This window comes from Rana temporaria, chromosome 5, assembly GCF_905171775.1.
Source record: "Rana temporaria chromosome 5, aRanTem1.1, whole genome shotgun sequence".
In the NCBI taxonomy this organism is placed as follows: Eukaryota; Metazoa; Chordata; class Amphibia; order Anura; family Ranidae; genus Rana; species Rana temporaria.
The window spans coordinates 323,079,381-323,098,528 of NC_053493.1; the positions used below are offsets into that span (position 1 = coordinate 323,079,381).

The 19,148-nt window shown below is 40.5% G+C and overlaps 1 protein-coding gene across 2 annotated transcripts in view; it reads left to right on the top strand.

The window, feature by feature from the left end:
• Window positions 1–19,148, top strand: part of LYN (LYN proto-oncogene, Src family tyrosine kinase) — a 134,749-nt gene that overhangs the window by 62,411 nt on the left and 53,190 nt on the right. Inside the window, exons 2-6 of one of the 2 annotated variants that reach the window (XM_040354223.1) lie at window positions 37–173; window positions 15,468–15,516; window positions 15,607–15,712; window positions 18,765–18,863; window positions 18,946–19,049. In XM_040354223.1, the coding sequence (XP_040210157.1) occupies window positions 42–173; window positions 15,468–15,516; window positions 15,607–15,712; window positions 18,765–18,863; window positions 18,946–19,049 (490 nt within the window). In that variant the 5' untranslated portion in view covers window positions 37–41. The remainder of the gene's footprint in view (window positions 1–36; window positions 174–15,467; window positions 15,517–15,606; window positions 15,713–18,764; window positions 18,864–18,945; window positions 19,050–19,148) is intronic. The other variant, XM_040354224.1, reaches the window with a different exon arrangement.

The following is a 19,148-nucleotide window of genomic DNA, read 5'->3' on the forward strand; positions in this document are numbered from 1 at the left end:
AACTAATTTTGCACTTATGTTCTTGTGTTCATACAGAAAATATGGGACGCCCCCTATCAAAATCGAAAAAACAACGATTTGGAAAGAACAGCGATTCGAAGCAATATCCCGTACGTAGCCCTGATCGAACTATTTATGTACCAGATCCAACATCCAATAACAAGCAAAGGCCAGTAAGTAGATAGCCAAGGGAAGAAAACATACCTTAGCATGGCTTGCTCTTCACCTTCTCTTTTTTTCCCCTTACATCAATCCAGTATCTTCCTTGGGGATAATAAAAATCAGCCTTTGGCTCCGCAGCTGTTTTTGTGCTTGCATTTAAAACTTGTAAGTTCAACAACACCTAAAGAGTCATTCTCTGGCCTATGGTAACTGCTTCCAATGAGCTTTTTTTAAACATATTCTTAGTTTTCAAATTGTATTTTTTTGTCTTGGTCCAGGCAGAAACAAATGCAAACCTATTAAGAGACTATACATCTGATATCTTTTGAATTTAACATCCAATGGTTTAAGGTTCCAGTGGATGGAACGATTGTAGTCTAAGCAGCTTGATCTATGTGTTTATCTAGTACTGATGATCAAATCTCAAAGATGATTTAAATTGTCACTTGGGTTTGACGCTGCCACATTCATGGAATTTTGTGATTAAAACCTAGCCAACAAAAAATGAATTTTCTTCCATAAAATCCAGTATTGTTAGCCTTTAATGAATCGACCTGTATCATTACTGATCAGTTCATGAAGCAAAGTAAGAAATCCTTTTGAAGCAGAACTCTAGTTGCATGATACAAGGTTCTCATAATACTTTGTGGTGATCCACCAGCCACCTACTTGCAGGGACAAAAGGAAAAGGAAAGGGGTACGGAATCTACAGAAAGACACTGATTCCTCAATATCTAAACTAACTAAAATGTCTGCAGTCATGATGGTAGGTTAGGGATTAACGTTAGGGCCATACATATTGCTGGAGCCTGTATATACTGTAGTTCTAAGCCAATCTTGTAAGGCTATATAGTTGTCAGAGTCAGTGCCTGTTTGGGATATTTTATACCATAATCCCATACTGGAAAGCCTAAAAATACCTTCAATTATTTGACTGTCAATTGACGGTAATAAAGAACAAATAAAGCAGTAATTTTGGCAGTCTGTTCTGGAGCAGCAGCGTTTTGTCAGAAAAAAAGCTGACAGCTCCTAAACTCTATTAGGCCTCATTTCCACTGGCGTTTTTACAGCCACGTTTCTGAGCGTTTTTTACAGCTTAAAAACGCCTGTCCATGTTATTCTATGGCTTCATTCCCACATAGGCGTCTTTGAGCTGCAAGTGGCATAGACATTTTTGAGCTGTAAAAAAAACGCGGGACCAGGGCGTTCTGAAGCTCCAGAGTAGAGCTGTAAAAACGGCAGACGTTAAAAAAACGCTCAAAAACGCGCGAAAACGCTCAAAAACGTGCAAAACCGCGCGAAAACGCTCAAAAACGCGACCGCAGCATCTTTAAAGCTGCAGCTCACAAAAAAATTATTTTTTTTTTTTTTACAAAATAAACATGGACAGGCGTTTTTAAGCTGTAAAAAAGGCTAACAACAGTGGCTGTAAAAACGCCAGTGGAAATGAGCCTTAAACTCTCCTAAACTCTGCTAAATGCCGGTGTCCAGTGATTAGCTGGTTGTTAAAGAGTGGGCCCGGGAAGCCAGCCACTGAGTCCTTAACAACAGATGAGTCATCTGCTTTCAGCAGGGTTCCCCACTGACAGCTAAATACTTAAAAAAAACATTGCCGGCAATAATATATTTTTTGCAAAAAACAGTGGGAGGGTCTCTCCCTAATCCATACCAGTCCCTTTGTATCTAGTATGGATTTTAAGGGGAACCCTACGCTAAAAATTTTCTTAAAAGTCGTGGGACCCCCCTAAAACCATACCAGATCCATAAGTCTGGTATGGATTTTGAGGGGAACCTCCCCATGCCAAAATTTAAAAAATAAATGACCAAGCACCCCCCTCCTGAAACATACCAGGCTCTGCCCTCCCCCCAAAGCACCTTGTCCCCTGTCTGTAACTCCACACAGTAATGCGAGGCTTTCTCCCAGGTGTGGATTGTCGTGCTTGCCCCCTCCCTTGGACTACAGGAGAATCAGGATGCTGAATCCTGAAAAAAAAAAACACATAACACAAAAGCTATAAATTAAGTTGCAGTTCAGTGAGTAAAATAAGTATTTGATCCCCAAGCAAAACATGACTTAGTACTTAGTGGAGAGACCCTTGTTGGCAAGCACAGGGATAAAATGTTTCTTGTAGTTGGTTACCAGGTTTACACACATCTCGGGACGGGAGGGATTTTGGTCCACTCTTCTTTACAGATCTTCTCTAAATCCTTAAGGTTTCTTGGCTGTCGTTTGCCAACTCGAAGTTTCAGCTCCCTCCATAAATTTTCTTTAGGATTAAGGTCTGGAGACTGACTAGGCCACTCCATGACCTTAATGTGCTGCTTCTTGAGCCACTCCTTTGTTGTCTTGGTGGTATGTTTTGGGTCATTGTCATACTGAAAACCCATCCATGACCCATCTTCAGTGTTCTGGCTGAGGGAAGAATGTTCTAATCCAAGATTTTCAAATCCATAGCTCCGTCCATTGGCCTCTCAATGCGGCAAAGTCAGCCTGTACCTTTAGCAGAGAAACAGCATAAGCATCACACCCAAAGCATCATGTTTCCACCTCTGTGCTTGATTGTAGGGATGGTGCTTTTAGTGTCATAGTCAGCATTTCTCTTCCTCCAAAGAAGAGTTAATGCCAAAGAGCTCAATTTTGGTCTCACCAGACCACAGCACTTTCTCCCAATCTTTCTCTGAATCATTTAGATGTTCATTGGCATGATTGTACATGTAATATATTGTGAATGGTGCTGCGCTGTTGTTACAGCAGCGCAGCACCATTCACAAATCACAATATCTTGCATAACTCTTGGTTCCGAATTCATCTGTTGGTGCTTTAGTGATAGCATGGGAGTATCCTCTTTCTATGATTGTACATGTGCCTTCTTAAGGAGAGGGGACTTGCCGTGTTTGGAGGAAGAAAAATGCTGACTATGACCCTAAGAACACCATCCCTACAGTCAAGCACAGAGGTGGAAACATTATGCTCTGCAGCTGTTTCTCTGCTAAAGTTACAGACCAAATTTGCTGAATTGAGGGGCCAATGGATGGCGTCATGCAGGGGTCAAGTCCTGGGGAAAAAAGTGTGGGAACTCCCACCCAAGATCCACTCCCCCACCAAAAAAAAAAAAATGATACGCTCATATGCATAATTACTAAACCACGTGGTTTTTTTTTCGATCCACTGTACCTTAGTAATCCTTTATGTTACTGGCCGCTTCCTGTATATGGATTCATCGGGTAGTGTGCCGGTATTCCGTCACTTCCTCAATGCAATGTCTCCTGGGAGCTTTTGTCATTGTTCCTAGGAGACATTGCGGAGGTCTGCCGTGAGTTATCGCGGGATTTAGAAAGAACTTTAAGCAAGTTCTTTCTAAATCCTGCGATAACTCGTGGCAGACTAAGGTTCACCTGCCCCTGACAGTGACTCGAGCTGGGCATCGCCGCTTAGTGAAGGATTGGCTCGGGTGGCTCGGCTGCTCGAGGCTGCTCTAGTCCTGCAAAGGGAACTGCGTTCCTGCTGTTAAAAAAAGTGCAGGGACTCCGTTCCCACGCGTTCCCACAGGTCTTGAGCCCTGGCGTCATGTATGTAAAATTCTTCCCTCAGTCCAACACTGAAGATGGGTCATGGATAGGTATTTCAGCATGACAATGACCAAAAACATCCTGCCAAAGCAACAAAGGAGCAGCTTAAGAAGAAGCGCATTAAGGTCATAGGGTGGCCTTGTCACTCTCCACACCTTAATCCTATAGAAAACTTATGGAAGGAGCTGAAACTTTGAGTTGCCAAGCGTCAACCAAAAAACCTTAAGGATTTAGAGAAGATCTGTAAAAAAGAGAGGACCAAAATCCCTCCTGAGATGTGTGCAAACCTGGTCACTAACTACAAGAAACGTCTTACCTCTGTGCTTGCCAACAAGTGTTTCTCCACCAAGTACTAAGTCATGTTTTGCTTGGGGATCAAATACTTATTTTACTCAATTTATAACATTTGTATTATGTGTTTTTATGGATTTTTGGTTGATATTCTGTCTCTATCATTTAAAATACACCTATGATAAAAATCTATAGACCCTTCATTTCTTTGTACGTGGGCAAACTTACAAAATCTGCAGGGGGTCGAATAATTATTTCCCCCACTGTATATTATTATATTACAGTATAGTATATATAGTATTATTGGTAGCATCAGCTATCTCCTTTCTTGCACTGTTAATGTGATTACCATTCTTTTGTGTGCTAAGGAAGGAAAGAGATGGGTATACATTGTAATGGAGACATGCTAACCAGGTTACATGATGCTAATAAGGAAGTACATTTTCTCTTGAGAATAATGTCAAACAGACATTTACAGCGGAAAATAGAATTTTCAGCTCAGCTCAGTGTGCAGTAGTGTTCCTCTTTAGTAAACTTCTGGTAAACACTTCATATGACCAGAAAAACAGACAACGTATATAAGAAGCGGGTGTGGTTCCTGGGCTATACAGTGCCGTTATGGTCTCAGCTGAGAGTGTGGTTTAACTGTAGAGTTTTGGCACATGTTTCTATTATTAAGGGCTGGAAGTGTGATTACTAGGGTTTGACTTGTATTTTATACACTGTTCAGTTTTAAATTAGTTTTTGAAGCAGGCACTCATTTATCAAATAAATACTTTAGTAGCTGCCACTGACTGTTTCTAAACAAAATCCACGCATGCTCAGAATCAAGTCGACGCATGCTTGGAAGCATTGAACGTCGTTTTTTTCAGCATGTCGTTGTGTTTTACGTCGCCGTGTTCTGACACGATCGGTTTTTAACCGATGGTGTGTAGGCACGACTGATCATCAGTCAGCTTCATCGGTTAACCGATGAAAACAGTCCATCGGTCAGTTCTCATCAGATGGACTGATCGTGTGTACGCGGCATTAGGCCCCTTTCACCAAGATGTTCTGTCTGTGATGGATAAAAAATAGACAAACAATGTATTCCTATGGGCAAGTGGATATTAGCAGGGGGTCATCCGTTGACATCCATTGACATCTGCCTTAGTTAACAGTCGTTTTTTTTTTTTTAAATGGAAGAAAGTCCCCATTTTTTTTCTGTTTAAAAAATTGAAGCAAACCTAAATGGATGCCAATGGACAAATGGTCCATTTTTGCATCCGTTGTAGGAGCTAACCCTTCCCGAGTCCTAACAAACGATGAATTATCAGCCGAATGTAAAAACAATTGCCGGCAATAAAGAAATTGTCAAAAAAACAGGGTCTGGTATGGATTTTAAAGTGGAACTTCACTCTCTCAATTAACATTGACTATTTTTAATCCTTATGCTGCTAACATTAGTAAATAGATAGGAAAGTATTATATTTACTTCTGAATTGAATACCGTTTTTGGCTTGTGGTTCCCAGATGCAGTGTAGTTCCGCTTTAAGGGAAACCACCTGTCAAAATTAAGAAAAAAAAAACAGTGTGGGTTCCCCCCAAAATCCATACCAGGCCCATATCCATACATGCAGCCTGACAGGTCAGGAAAAGGGGAGGGGGATGAGCGAGCACCCCCCCCCCCCATGAACCATACCAGGGCACATGCCCTCAACATGTTGAGGGGATGTTGAGGACATGTTGATGGGGACAAGGGCCTCTTCCCCACGGCCCTGGCCGGAGGTTGTGGGGGTCTGCAGGTGGAGGGATAATTGGAATACCAACGCCCCTTATGTGAATGAGAATGGGGTACATTTGTGTATATTTTTATATGCTCGAGGACTAGTTGCCAGGATTTTTTCTTAGAAGGATATAGGGTACGCCAGGACAGGAAAAACAATAAGGAACAAGAGCTTGAAGCTCGAATAAACGTATATAAATAAAATACAAAGAAAATAATTTAAATTACTTAAAAATATAGTAAATAATAAACGGGCAATGGAATTCAAGCATGGGAGATAAGGTGTTGAAGATGAACCTGAGTTCCCCTTACAACATTCAACTAATTCTCTCCAACACATGCACATTTTCCCATGAGATGTTCAGCAGGGGAGAACTGGGCAGGGCTTTACCTTAAATTCAGTGCAGCAGGGATGAAATTGTCAGATAGCAAAATAGAAAAGTACTGCACGTTGTGTTTGCTTTTTACAGACATGCACTTTTAATATATATGTTCTCCTTGAGAAAATATGGACATGTACAGTATGGCCATTGCCATCAGTTAAATCCTTAAAATCACTATTTTCTATTTAAAAAAAAAACACTGCCTTTGCAAAAAATATTTTTAGCATATGTTAGGCATTTCCCAGCACAAAAGAGGAACTTTTTTGTCTCACGGAGGAAGTATATTTTCCATTTGCTTTGCAATATTTAATTACGAAAGCATGATGTCTTCTTAGAGACCTAATGCTTCTTACCAGAGACAAAATACCCTTTAAAGGTTTTCACCTAGGGTTAAAGTACACAAAATTTGATATTTTATTGGAAAGGAAGGATTTTGTGTGAAATGCTTTCACATCCTTTTAACCAGCGAGCACGCAAAGTTGGCAACATTAGCTGTCAATATATATCCCAAATTTGTGTAAGGACCACTGCATCTAATGCCCCGTACACACGATCGGAAATTCCTCCAGCAAAAGTCCGATTTGAGCTTTGGAACGGAAAATCAAACCGTGTGTAGGCTCCATTGGATGTTTGCTGTTGGAATTTCCGCCAGCAAAAGATTGAGAGCAGGTTCTCAAATTTTCAAAGGAAAAAATTCCTATTGGAAAATCCGATCGTCTGTAGCAATTCAGACGTGCAAAATTCCGACGCATGCTCGGAAACAATTCAACGCATGCTTGGAAGCATTGAACTTATTTTTTTCGGCTCGCCGTAGTGTTGTACGTCACTGTGTTCTTGAAGGACAAAAGTACAGAGAACTTTTTTGTGACCATGTGTATGCAAGCCAAGCTTGAGCGGAATTCCGATCGAGTGTACGGGGCATATGAGGTTAGATACTGCAGTTCATGTTCATTGTAGCACAGTGTATATCAGAGACAGAAAACAGAGGATGCCTTCCTAAAATGCTAGCTGTCTGTCCTTCTCAAGATTCAATAATGCCTTTTTCCAGAACAAAATATGGCTTTTAAATCATTCTTTTGGATCTTTCTCTTCCTTACATAATATTTGTTACTGTATAATAAAGAGAGTAGAGTGATAATATCATTAGTGGATATTTGTCATATGCAGGCTATACATGGGTCGAATTCCAAAGGAACTTTCTTTAAAAAATTAGGCATTTTGTGCGTTTTGTGATCCGATGGTGCCACCATTGATTTCCAAATTAAACCAACCAAGCCTTTAGTTTCACCTCATGTTGCTACAGAAATTTTTTTTGTGGCCAGGAATCTTCTTTTCTTTTGGGGCATTTTCCTTTTCTTGTGCTTTTTTGATTATATTTCTCACACGATTCTCCCATCATTGATTAGAAAATCGTTAGCTTTTCAAAAAATGTGCAACGTGCCTGATTACTCAAATTCGATAGCTGTTGCTGTGGCCCACAAATGGTACAAAATTCGAACAAAAATTCTTAGACAAGATTCTCGAAAAATAAAATTATTTCGGAATTCGACCATTCAACCAATGTATGTCCGGTCTTAGTCTACATTTCCTGTGGCCTTGGCTGCACAGCTTTGGTTAGAAGGTCTTGGATAAAAGATATGTAAAAGGCACTGGCTAGAAGGACTTCTGTTTGGAAGGGATGTGTTGGTCAACACCTGAACATTACATATACTTGGAGGTGTGTTTGGGGTCGTTATCATGTTGCAATACTGCCCTGCGGCCCAGTCTCCGAAGGGAGGGGATCATGCTCTGCTTCAGTATGTCACAGTTCTTGTTGGCATTCATGATTCCCTCAATGAACTGTAGCTCCCCAGTGCCGCAGCACTCATACAGCCCCAGACCATGACACCACCATGCTTGACTGTAGGCAAGACAAACTTGTCTTTGTACTTCTCACCTTGTTGCCGCCACACACGCTTGACATAATCTGAATCAAATAAGTTTATCTTGGTCTCATCAGACCACAGGACATGGTTCCAGTAATCCATGTCGTTAGTCTGCTTGCCTTCAGCAAACTGTTTGCGGGCTTTCTTGTGCATCATCTTTAGAAGAGGCTTCCTTCTGGGACGACAGCCATGCAGGCCAATTTGATGCAGTGTGCGGCGTATGGTCTGAGCACTGACAGCTGACCCACCACACCCCTTCAACCTCTGCAGCAATGCTGACAGCACTCATACGTCTATTTCCCAAAGACAACCTCTGAATATGACATTGAGCAAGTGCACTCAACTTCTTTGGTCGACCATGGCGAGGCCTGTTCTGAGTGGAACCTGTCCTGTTAAACCGCTGTATGGTCTTAAACACCGTGCTGCTCAGTTTCAGGGTCTTGGCAATCTTATTATAGTCTAGGCCATCGTTATGTAGAGCAACAATTATTTTTTTCAGATCCTCAGGGAGTTCTTTGCCATGAGGTGCCATATTGAACTCCCAGTGACCAGTATGAGAGAGCGAGAGCAATAACACCAAATTTAACACTGCCTTGCTAAAGAATCTGAGGGTAAAGGTCATGGACTGGCCAAGCATGTCTCCAGACCTGAACCCTATTGAGAATCTGTGGGGCATCCTTAAATAGAAGGTGGAGAAGCGCAAGGTCTCTAACATCCACCAGCTCTGTGATGTCGTCACTTTTATAGCCTTTGTGTGAGAAGCAGCATATAGATCTATCAGTAACTAAATTATATTAGATATTTCTGCACTGGTGACCAAGGCAAAAAAAAAAATACTCTATCAAATTATTTCCATTTGTATTTGCATGCATGTCATCATGGCAGTTATTTCATAATTACTGTATTGCAATATTATGTATTTTTGAAATGAATGCAATTCAGCCTTTATTAAAGAGCAGAAGGCAAAATGCAGTGACAAATAACAATCCATTTCTTATTGATCCACTAAATTGAATACAATTGATTTTCTTAGTGTATGCCCATCATTTCCCTTTTCTTTCTTTTGGTAAAGTAACCTGGCTTATACTTAGACTGAGCATATGTTTTAAAAAATGTAATGATGAAAACATTTACAATAAAAAAAACACATTTTACCTTAATACTAGACCCCTTAGCTATGCATATAGCTGTATGTCTAGCAAGTACTTTTCACATAGGAAATCCTTTGTATATTTAATTTTAGTTTGAACTGACCAGGCGTGTGCCATTTTTATTTTAAATAAAAAACTGCTTTATTATACTTTGTGAAGCTAAGTAGAGACTTAAGAGGTGTCATCTAAAATGTGTCTATGAGTGGGTGGACAGTCTGACTCCCTTGCTTAACTTAAAGCAGTAATGAACCCAAAAGCTAACTTTCTTTCCTTTATTTTCACCTGGTGATATACCCAGTAAGCAGTAGCAGTTACAGGGATGAGACAAACCATTCAAAGCTGGCAGGGGGTGCTTATAATGATCAGTTTTATTTATCTATGTAAAACCTTTATCCCAAAATGAAAAAAATATATAACTGCTTATAAAGTGTTAGTTGGAGTTTGGCTTCCATTTGTTAGTGTATTGACATTTTTTAGTACATCTAACACTCTCCTCCCCCCAGACTGACAATGCTGCTGTCCAAATGTGCCGCCTGTTCTCCTTCATCCAGAGTGGGGGCACTCTAATACAGGAGGTGAATTATTTGCCAGATGAATGGGTTAAAACCGAAGGAAAAATCCTAAAAATAAAAACGAATGCAGCCACCATATCTAATGATTGGTAAACTGCAATATATTATATTTTTGGTTTTGCGTTTATTACCGCTCTAAAGCTTAATGGGATACAACTGGGATACAACTACCTTCATGTATTGTAGAGGCTCTGGTCAATAGGTTACACTGCTGTGTCCTAGTGATATGTAAGCAGTCAACAGAAATTCCCCCATTAGGCAGTGCATTGCCTTTTGTGGACTTACTACGTTTAAAAATGTTTGGAGCCCTGCAATACTCCAGATTCTGTGGGCAGGTCTATTGTCCAGGGCTCGGTGAGCAGACTTGTGATGTCAGTAGACTCCCCACCCACCTCTACACTCCCCTTGACCAGGCATCGATATTTCTTACACTGAACTTCTGCTGATCTTGTGGATTATGCCTCATGACCACTAACATCCAGTCAAAACCCAGAAAAGTCACCACATGACTTCAGCATGCTCAATCATGCTGAAGTGTGGAGCAGCCAATCCTGGGAGAGCTGTAGAAGAAAGGAGGGGAAGATGAAGTACACAGAATTCCTCTCTCACACTCATGCATGAGATAAGGAAATCACCTGTCACTCACCGCAAGGAGGAAGAATGGACACCTATTTCTCTGTGAGTCCCTTTTTATCTTACTGAAAAAACATAAGAGGATTGCTAAGAGCTAGATTAATTATTCGTGGCAAGACTGGGCACAGATGAAATGACATCCTCTGCTAAAACAGATATGTGTCTTAATTAAAAAAACTTTTTGGGGGTTTACATCCACTTTAATTTACATATTATAGCCAAACAACCTTTAATAATTTAGTTTGGTCAATGTTGGCTTAAAAAAGCTTACCGCACACTATTATTCTATATGTTATTAAATTAAGTCATACAGTTGTGCTCATAAGTTTACATACCCTGACAGAATTTATGAATGTATTTCTTTGCCATTAATTTGAGAATATGAATGATAACACAAAAACATTTCTTTCACTCATGGTTAGTGTTTGACTGAAGCCATTTATTATAAATCAACTGTGTTTACTTTTTTTAAATCATAATCATAGCAGAAACTACCCAAATGACCCTGATCAAAGTTTACATACCCTGGTGATTTTGGCCTGATAACATGCACACAAATTGACACAAAGGGTTTTGAATGGCTATTAAAGGTAACCATCCTCACTTGTGATCTGTTTGCTAGTAATGAGTGTGTGTGTATAAAAGGTCAGTGAGTTTCTGAACTCCTGACAGACCCTTGCATCTTTCATCCAGTGCTGCACTGACGTTTCTGTATTCTGAGTCATTGGGAAAGCTAAAGAATTGTCAAAGGATCTGCGGGAAAAGGTAGTTGAACTGTATAAAACAGAAAAGGGATATAAAAAGACATCTAAAGAATTTAGAATGCCAATCAGCAGTGTTCAAACTCTAATCAAGAAGTGGAAAATTAGGGTTCTGTTGAAACCAAACCACGGACAAGTAGACCAACTAAAATATCAGCCACAACTGCCAGGAAAATTGTTCGGGATGCAAAGAAAAACCCACAAATAACTTCAGGTGAAATACAGGACTCTCTAAAAACATGTGGTTTCAAGATGCACAATAAGGAGGCACTTGAAGAATGATGGGCTGTGTGGTCGAGGCACCAGAAGAAAGCCATTACTACGTAAATACCACTTACAATACACCAAACAGCACAGAGACAAGCCTCAAACCTTCTGGCACAAAGTAATTTTGAGTGATGAGACCAAAATTGAGCTGGTTGGCAACAACCATAAACTCTACATTTGGAGAGGAGTCAACAAGGCCTATGATGAAATGTACACCCTTCCTACTGTGAAACACGGAGATGGATTGGGGATGTATGAGCTACAAAGGCACAAGAAATTTGGTCAAAATTGATGGCAAGATGAATGCAGTATGTTATCAAAAAATATTTGAGGAACATTTGTACTCATCAGCCAGGAAGATGCGCATGGGATGTACTTGGACATTCGAACATGACAATGATCCAAAACACAAGGACAAGTCTACTACTCGTTGGCTACAACAGAATAAAGTGAAGGTTCTGGAGTGGGCATCTCAGTCTCCTGACCTCAATATCATTAAACCACTCTGGGGAGATCTCAAACGTTCAGTTCATGCAAGAAAGCCCAAGAATTTACAGGAACTGGAGGCTTTTTGCCAAGAGGAATGGGCAGCTTTACCATCTGAGAAGACAAAGAGCCTCATCCACAAATACCACAAAAGACTTCAAGCTGTCATTGATGTTAACCACTTGAGCCCCGGAAGGTTTTACCCCCTTCCTGACTAGAGCAATTTATACAATTTGGCACTGCACTGCTTTAACTTGGGTCCTTTTTTCCCTACAAATAGAGCTTTCTTTTGGTGGTATTTTTTGCAATATAAACTAAAAGATACAAAAAAAATTGAAAAAAAAGTGATGTTTTCTACTTTTTGCTAAAAAATATAATAAACTCAATTATAGTCAAACATTTAGGCCAAAAAGCTTTCAGCCACATGTGTCAGGTAAAAGAAATTTAATAAGCATATATTTATTGGTTTGCGCAAAAGTTACAGCGTCTACAAACTAGGGTACATTTTCTGGAATGTACGCAGCTTTTACCGTAGTTTATGACTGCCTATCTCATTTCTTCACAAGTGATTAAAAAAATGCCCAGACGGCAATTTTTTTTTGAAATTACCCCATTTTGGAAAGTAGACACCCCAAGCTATTTGCTGAGAGTCCATGGAATATTTTGTATCAAGTTTTGGAAAAATTACAATACAGTACAATACAGCGGCCAGAAAACTTAATCAGGGACTCATCAACGCAGACAACTTGATTGGGAGTAAAAACAAGGCTGCAAATTGTTGGTTGAAGTGGTTTACGAGGGGCCTAATTTTGTGGAGCCAATCCTATTCAGGATCACCTCCTCAAGGACGACAGAGTTCATTAAAATGCATGAACCCAAAGATCTGGTCCTGGTCATGCAAGCGAAGAATATGGGCATATGGTGAATTGGGTCAGTGGACCAATATGACCACAACTTTTTAGTTATGCCCATGAGGAAGGATAGGCCCAGAAAGGTCTTAAAAGGTCTTAAAATTGGAAACCATAATATGTTTCCATTCTCTGGCTAGGGTCAAATGGGGATTAGCGGCAATTAATTGACCAGCATACAAATTGCTTGGGTTCACAATAGATCTATAGAGATCTTCCGTGAGAAACAGTGAATAAAAATCAAGTGACGTGAAATCAACTGTTTCCACCTGAATTACGGGTTGGCCAGTAAATGGGGGAAGTATGGGTAGCTGCAGAAGTAGTGGTCTCCCAATTGAGAAATGCAGCAGGAAGGGCAATATGGGCGCGACTGCCCTGTCTTTGACTTCTTGGTGGCTGCAAGACACACCAGCTTGAACTGCACTTATGGGACTCGCCACGTCAACACGTGATACTGCAGTGCTGGATATACGACCAGGATGTACTAGGCCAATGGTGCTTGCCAGTTCACCAGAAGGAAGAGCGCCACTAGTACTGGCTCTCAGCTCTATACGAGAGCCCTGCGGTTCTTGCACCTTAACAACAGTAACAACTTGTAAGTGACAGTGATCGATTGATACTGCACTTGGGTGGGCTGGGCGGAGGGGTTAAATGCAGGTCCTAGCAGATATATCGACTGTTCCCACTAACGCTGTGTTTTTGGGAACCCTAAACTACTGGGGATGCTAGTATAGATCTTATCAGAACAAAGATATTGATCCATTCAGACACTATACTACTAAAGGAGGTGTAAGGTTGCTTGCGTGGGTGTTAGTGCTAATGGCACTAATGTAATGCTGCCTGGGGCTGACGCTGACCGTGGCACTAAAACCTAAGTGATGTCAACCACCGGGTGATCAGGGGGTTAAACCTTTATTAGGTAATATACGGCATGTACCCTGACGCTATAAAAAACAAACTAACTAACCAGCATCACCCGTAACACTAATACGGTGATCACTGGTGAAGAGGTGATCAAGGGGTTAAACCTTTATTAGGGGGGTACCCTAACGCTACCTGGGCCTACTATTAACTGCCCTAATGCTGATTAGTGTCATAAATGACACCAGTACAGTGATAAGGGAAAAATCTGAAAACTGCACTTGGTTACACTGTGACAGGGAGTGTAGCGGGTTAACTGGGGGGGAGTGATCGGGGAGTGACAAGTGTGCCTACATGTACTGGTGTTAGTGTAGTGTTGGTGCAACTCACAGTTAGATGTCCTCTCTCCTCTCTCTGGAACCGAAAAGAGTTCCACGAGGGGAGATGACATCCCTTCCCCTGCCTGTGTTTACACTTACAGGCAGGGGGAGCATTTCATTCGTCAGAACCAATCAGCAGGTCCAGGCCCGAAATCATTGGCCTGGACCTGAATATTGATTGGTTCTGTATTGAATCTGATCGTTGTGGGCATGGCGGGTTTGGTGATTCACGCAGTGGTAACATTCTGCTGCCTTATATCGACCTGAGCCGGTTGGAAACCGGTAAAGGGGGCAATTCACGGTATTAAGAACTGGGGTATGTAAACTTTTTATCAGGGTCATTTGGGTAGTTTCTGTTGTCATTAGGATTTAAAAAATGTAAACACAGTTGATTAATTATAAATGGCTTCAGCAAAACACTATCCATGAGTGAAAGAAAAGTTTTTGTGTTATTCATTTTCTCTGAAAAATGACCAAGAAATCATAAATTCTGCCGGGGTATGTAAACTTATGACCACAACTGTATATACGGAAAAACCACTACCATCATTTATGTTGGGGATTTCCTGTCCTGGAGGTGGCTTAAAATTGAACAAACAACTACTGTCCATCCTCTTTTAGGTACTTCATAAATAGTACTGCACAAAAAGAAAACCTTTAGTATCTTACAAAGGAGAGGCATCAATGACTGTGTATAGGTTTGTCTGAGTTCAAGTTTTTATTAAAAGATATTTTGGCCTGCTGATAGCCACATAAATCCCTGGGCTTATCCTATGTTCAAGGGATAATATCATCAAGGGAAACCTATCCTTAAACAGACTTTTCCACTCAGACCTAATGGACTGGATTCAGAGACAAATAAATTGCACCTCTCTAAGTCCCAAACTTGTTTCTCAGGTCATCCACAGTTCTGGGATTAACAAAGGGCTCATCCTGCTCATCCAATAAAGTACTAAACCACACTCCATAAAAGCCACCATATTAGATTTAATCAAAAGTAGCCAATTTCTGAGACAGTCCCCACCCTAATCTACATCTTACAGATTACGTTTCGCCCTGAAAGGGTTTATTCGTTGCTTGGCTGGGTGTCATCTTAAATCTAAGCATACTCATTGCTCCTGCTTAACCAGATATAGTTTGGAGTATTTTCGTTTCAGTCAATACTCTCCATCTGTATGACAGCCAAGATTTACATTTGTTCAAAAATATTTCTAATATGAAATAATGTGTATGAATTTGCTTGTGTCTGTCTTTGCTCATGGTGATGAAGAAATTAGCTACTAACTTTGTGGTGTGTAAAATGTTCATTCTTGTGTGTTGTATCTTATTAATCATAAAAAATGTTCTTGTAGTCATCAACCGCTGGAGGCCTTCTGCCCGGACAAAGATTTCCACAAGCAGGTATACCTTAAGTCTGAAAGAAAAATGCATTGCTACATTTACAGATTCTGAATGTTACATAATTTTCTCATTTTTGGATTTTTGTGGTAGAACCGGAGGAGACTGGGAATATTGTTGTAGCTTTATACCCATATCAAGGCATCCACCAAGATGACTTGACCTTCAAGAAGGGTGAAAAATTGAAAGTAATTGAAGAGTAAGTGATATTCATTATTTGATAAATATATAATTTTCATGCTTCTAAACTTCTTTTCTAAAATGATTAAGTTTTCCAAAGCTGGTGTTTACCTTTTGGGTAGGCATTGATAAAACAGCTCCCATTCACTGTTTTAATAACATTTTGGGCCAGTAGGCTTTTCTTGGGAAGTCCAGAATTCATGGCTCTGTCCCCAGACATTGGACCAAGTAGAAAAACTGCACACCAACATCAGTCCAACAGGTTTATTGAAAGACTGCCACCAGGACTATAACAACGGAAGCACAATGTATGTGTGAAAGGTCGTCACCCCCTTGATCCATTGTTATAGTACTTGTGGCAGTCTTTCAATAAACCTGTTGGACGCATGTTGGTGTGCAGCTATTTTTTCTACCTGATCTCCATGTTCACGGTTGCGAGCCAGAGCTAGCACTCAGCCCTTCCTTTCTGGTGGATTTTCATACTCACCTGGAGAGGCGATCCGTTTCATTGTCTCAGACATTGGAATTGCCTGCTGTTGAAAAACCCTCATAATGTCATACATTTGGTAAGTTATGAGACCTTGCTATACAAGTCCCTGACCTATTTAATAAGATGGTTAGTGATTTAACCCCTCAGCATGTACAAAAGTGATGCAAGGAGAACAGAGAATCATTCACATTGTTCTGCATATTGTTGTGATTCAAACATCAGAAAACACACTGGAGCCAGTCTGGGTGGAATCCAATGAAGATGCTGATAATCAGAGCTTTTTTTCTCAGAAAATAGGTGCAGGAACTCAACCACGACCCGTTCAGATTTCACAAACAGTAGAAGGGTCTTAAAGGGGCATTAAATACGAGGATTGCATTACATACAGAGCTGTCATTTGTAAACACAGAAACCAGACTTCTGTGTTTACAAGTGATTGTGGTGAGCAGGCACCAAAGGGCCCGAGCCAGAGGTGGTGGAACTGAGTTCCCCCAAGTTCCCCCTGAAAAAAAGCCCTGCTGATAATTATTAAATCATAAGTGGAAACAAAACACAGGGAAGATATATAATAATGGTGTGTTATATATCTAGGTAATGTTAAATTGTACTGTAAGCCTTGAATTAAAGAGGAAGTAAAATCTTATTTTTTAACTAGTACCTACAGGTAAGGCTTACTTGTAGGTATTGTGAATATCTCCTAAACTTGCACAGTTCAGGAGATATTCAGAGTGCATGCAGCCGGTGACATCATCGGCGCATGCGTTTTGAAGGTCTGGCTTACCGTGCCGGACCTGCAGAGCCCATGCTGTAAATGGCGGCTCCCGAAACCCGGAAGAAACACCTGGGAAGATCTCAGCCGTTTCAGCAGTGTGCAGGAGCCGCTGGAGGGCTTTGTTCTAAGAATTTCATATTGAGCTATTTTTTTATTTATTTTTCTAGACCGCTTTAACTATATTCATAAAGGTAGCATTTTTTACCTGTTTACATTGCAAGGCTTCATATTCAAGTTTTATTGGCGTGTCCCTTTAATTTTAGATTAACGTGCATGACATTGTTGATATAGATATCTAGGATATGTTCTAATAATAAACTTATCATAGACGTTTATTAAAACTGATGCTTTACATGTGGGGTAGTGCTATATTAATAAAAGTCAGAATCAAATCACAAGATTGAAACTCAGAACTGATGTCTCATATATTTATATAATATTCAAGATGCACTGTTGTGTGGAATACACCCAGCAGCTGTCTATAGCCCCTCTATATCATGCCCATCTACATACAGCATGATATATATCTACCACATTTCTTCTCCCCTCCTTTATCCATGATCACCCCTTCTGTGAATTGTTACATATTCCTTTCTTTGGTGCTAATTTTTTTGTGAGAAGAGTGTTGGTCTTCAGGCTCCTGATCGACACTTTGTATTGCCCATTCAGGGGCCGGGAGCACATCATACTTGAAAAGGAGAAACAGCTGCTGTGGGAAGTAGAGTGATTCCAGCAGCGCTGAACACCTTGTCAACTTCAACCCCTTAAGCCTCATACACACGGGCCAAATTTTGGGCTCATTAGAATCCGGATGACATTCGGCTGTGTGTACTGCAGCATGTCTGACAGAAGCCGGGCCAAACGGGCAGCACTGAAAAAGGTTTTGCCGACTGGCTCCCGGTCTCCAGAGTGTTCTGGGGGAGGGGGCCACCCCCCTGTCAAAACACAATAGAACAGCAGGTGGAGATAGCTGTAACAACATTGGATTGTTAGTACCTGAGCTGTCAGGTTTTTTTTTTTCAGACCGCTGGGTTGAACGAAAAAAAACTAGCAGTGTGGACTAGGCTTTTCTTGCCCAGATTCAATGTTTTGCATTGCACAGGTCAAACTTGCCTAAGGTTGTGTAATGGTTTACGGAAGAAAAAATAATTGTACCTTACACAAGAGCAGAATGTGAGGCTCCAGCTTCCAACCTAACCAGCATGTGGGGATCCACCCTCCAATACAACCCTGAACCAGCCATGATCATGGCTTTGTAGTGAATGGTATTGGAGCGCATAGAACCCATGCTGCGGTGGAGCTACATGCCTTTTTGCGAGTCAATCCAATCTGGTAAGCATATTTTGAGTGGATGGTGAAGGCACACATAAGTGGTGTTCCCTTTCTACTTTACAACACAGGCTTATGTGGATGGGACTTTACTATTTTTAGAAGTAATTCATTTGCATTTATATCTACTTGGCATTATAGCTTGAACTATCATATTTGGATTCCATTGATTGGACACTTTTTTGTTTTTATGCGTTTGATCTATGTTTCTCATGTTTGGTTATTTAGGGCTGTACTTTTTTTTTTTTGTGCCCACCTCTTACTGGTCAATCATAGAGGCAGTGTATATGGACAGGATCAGGCAGTAGGATGTTTTATTTTTATTTAATACTGTATTAATTTTTATTCATTTTTTTTTTTTTTGTTATAGTTACCTATGTATCATGTAAAAACTTGATAAAAACCATTTTTACATATGATATATTGCTGAATTGCCATGTGATAGTGTCTTGATTTAACTAATCTGAGTTTTTCCTACAGGCATGGAGAGTGGTGGAAAGCCAAATCCTTGGCCACAAAGAAAGAAGGATTCATCCCAAGCAACTATGTAGCCAAAGTTAATACACTAGAGACAGAAGAGTAAGTTCCAATGTGTTTTTAAGTGATCAGTTAAGAAGGGAGCTAAAACCATGGGTATTAAATTGTACTATTAATTTCTCAGATGGTTTTTCAAAGACATTACAAGAAAGGATGCAGAAAGGCAGCTGTTGGCTCCTGGAAATAATGCTGGCGCTTTCCTGATCAGAGAGAGTGAAACCCTGAAAGGTTTGATATCTTTTTCATTTATTTATCCTAAGCCAGCAGTCACATTTCTTTAGTTTCTATTGGTCTTAGTTAATTAGTTACCAGCCAGAAGTAAAACAC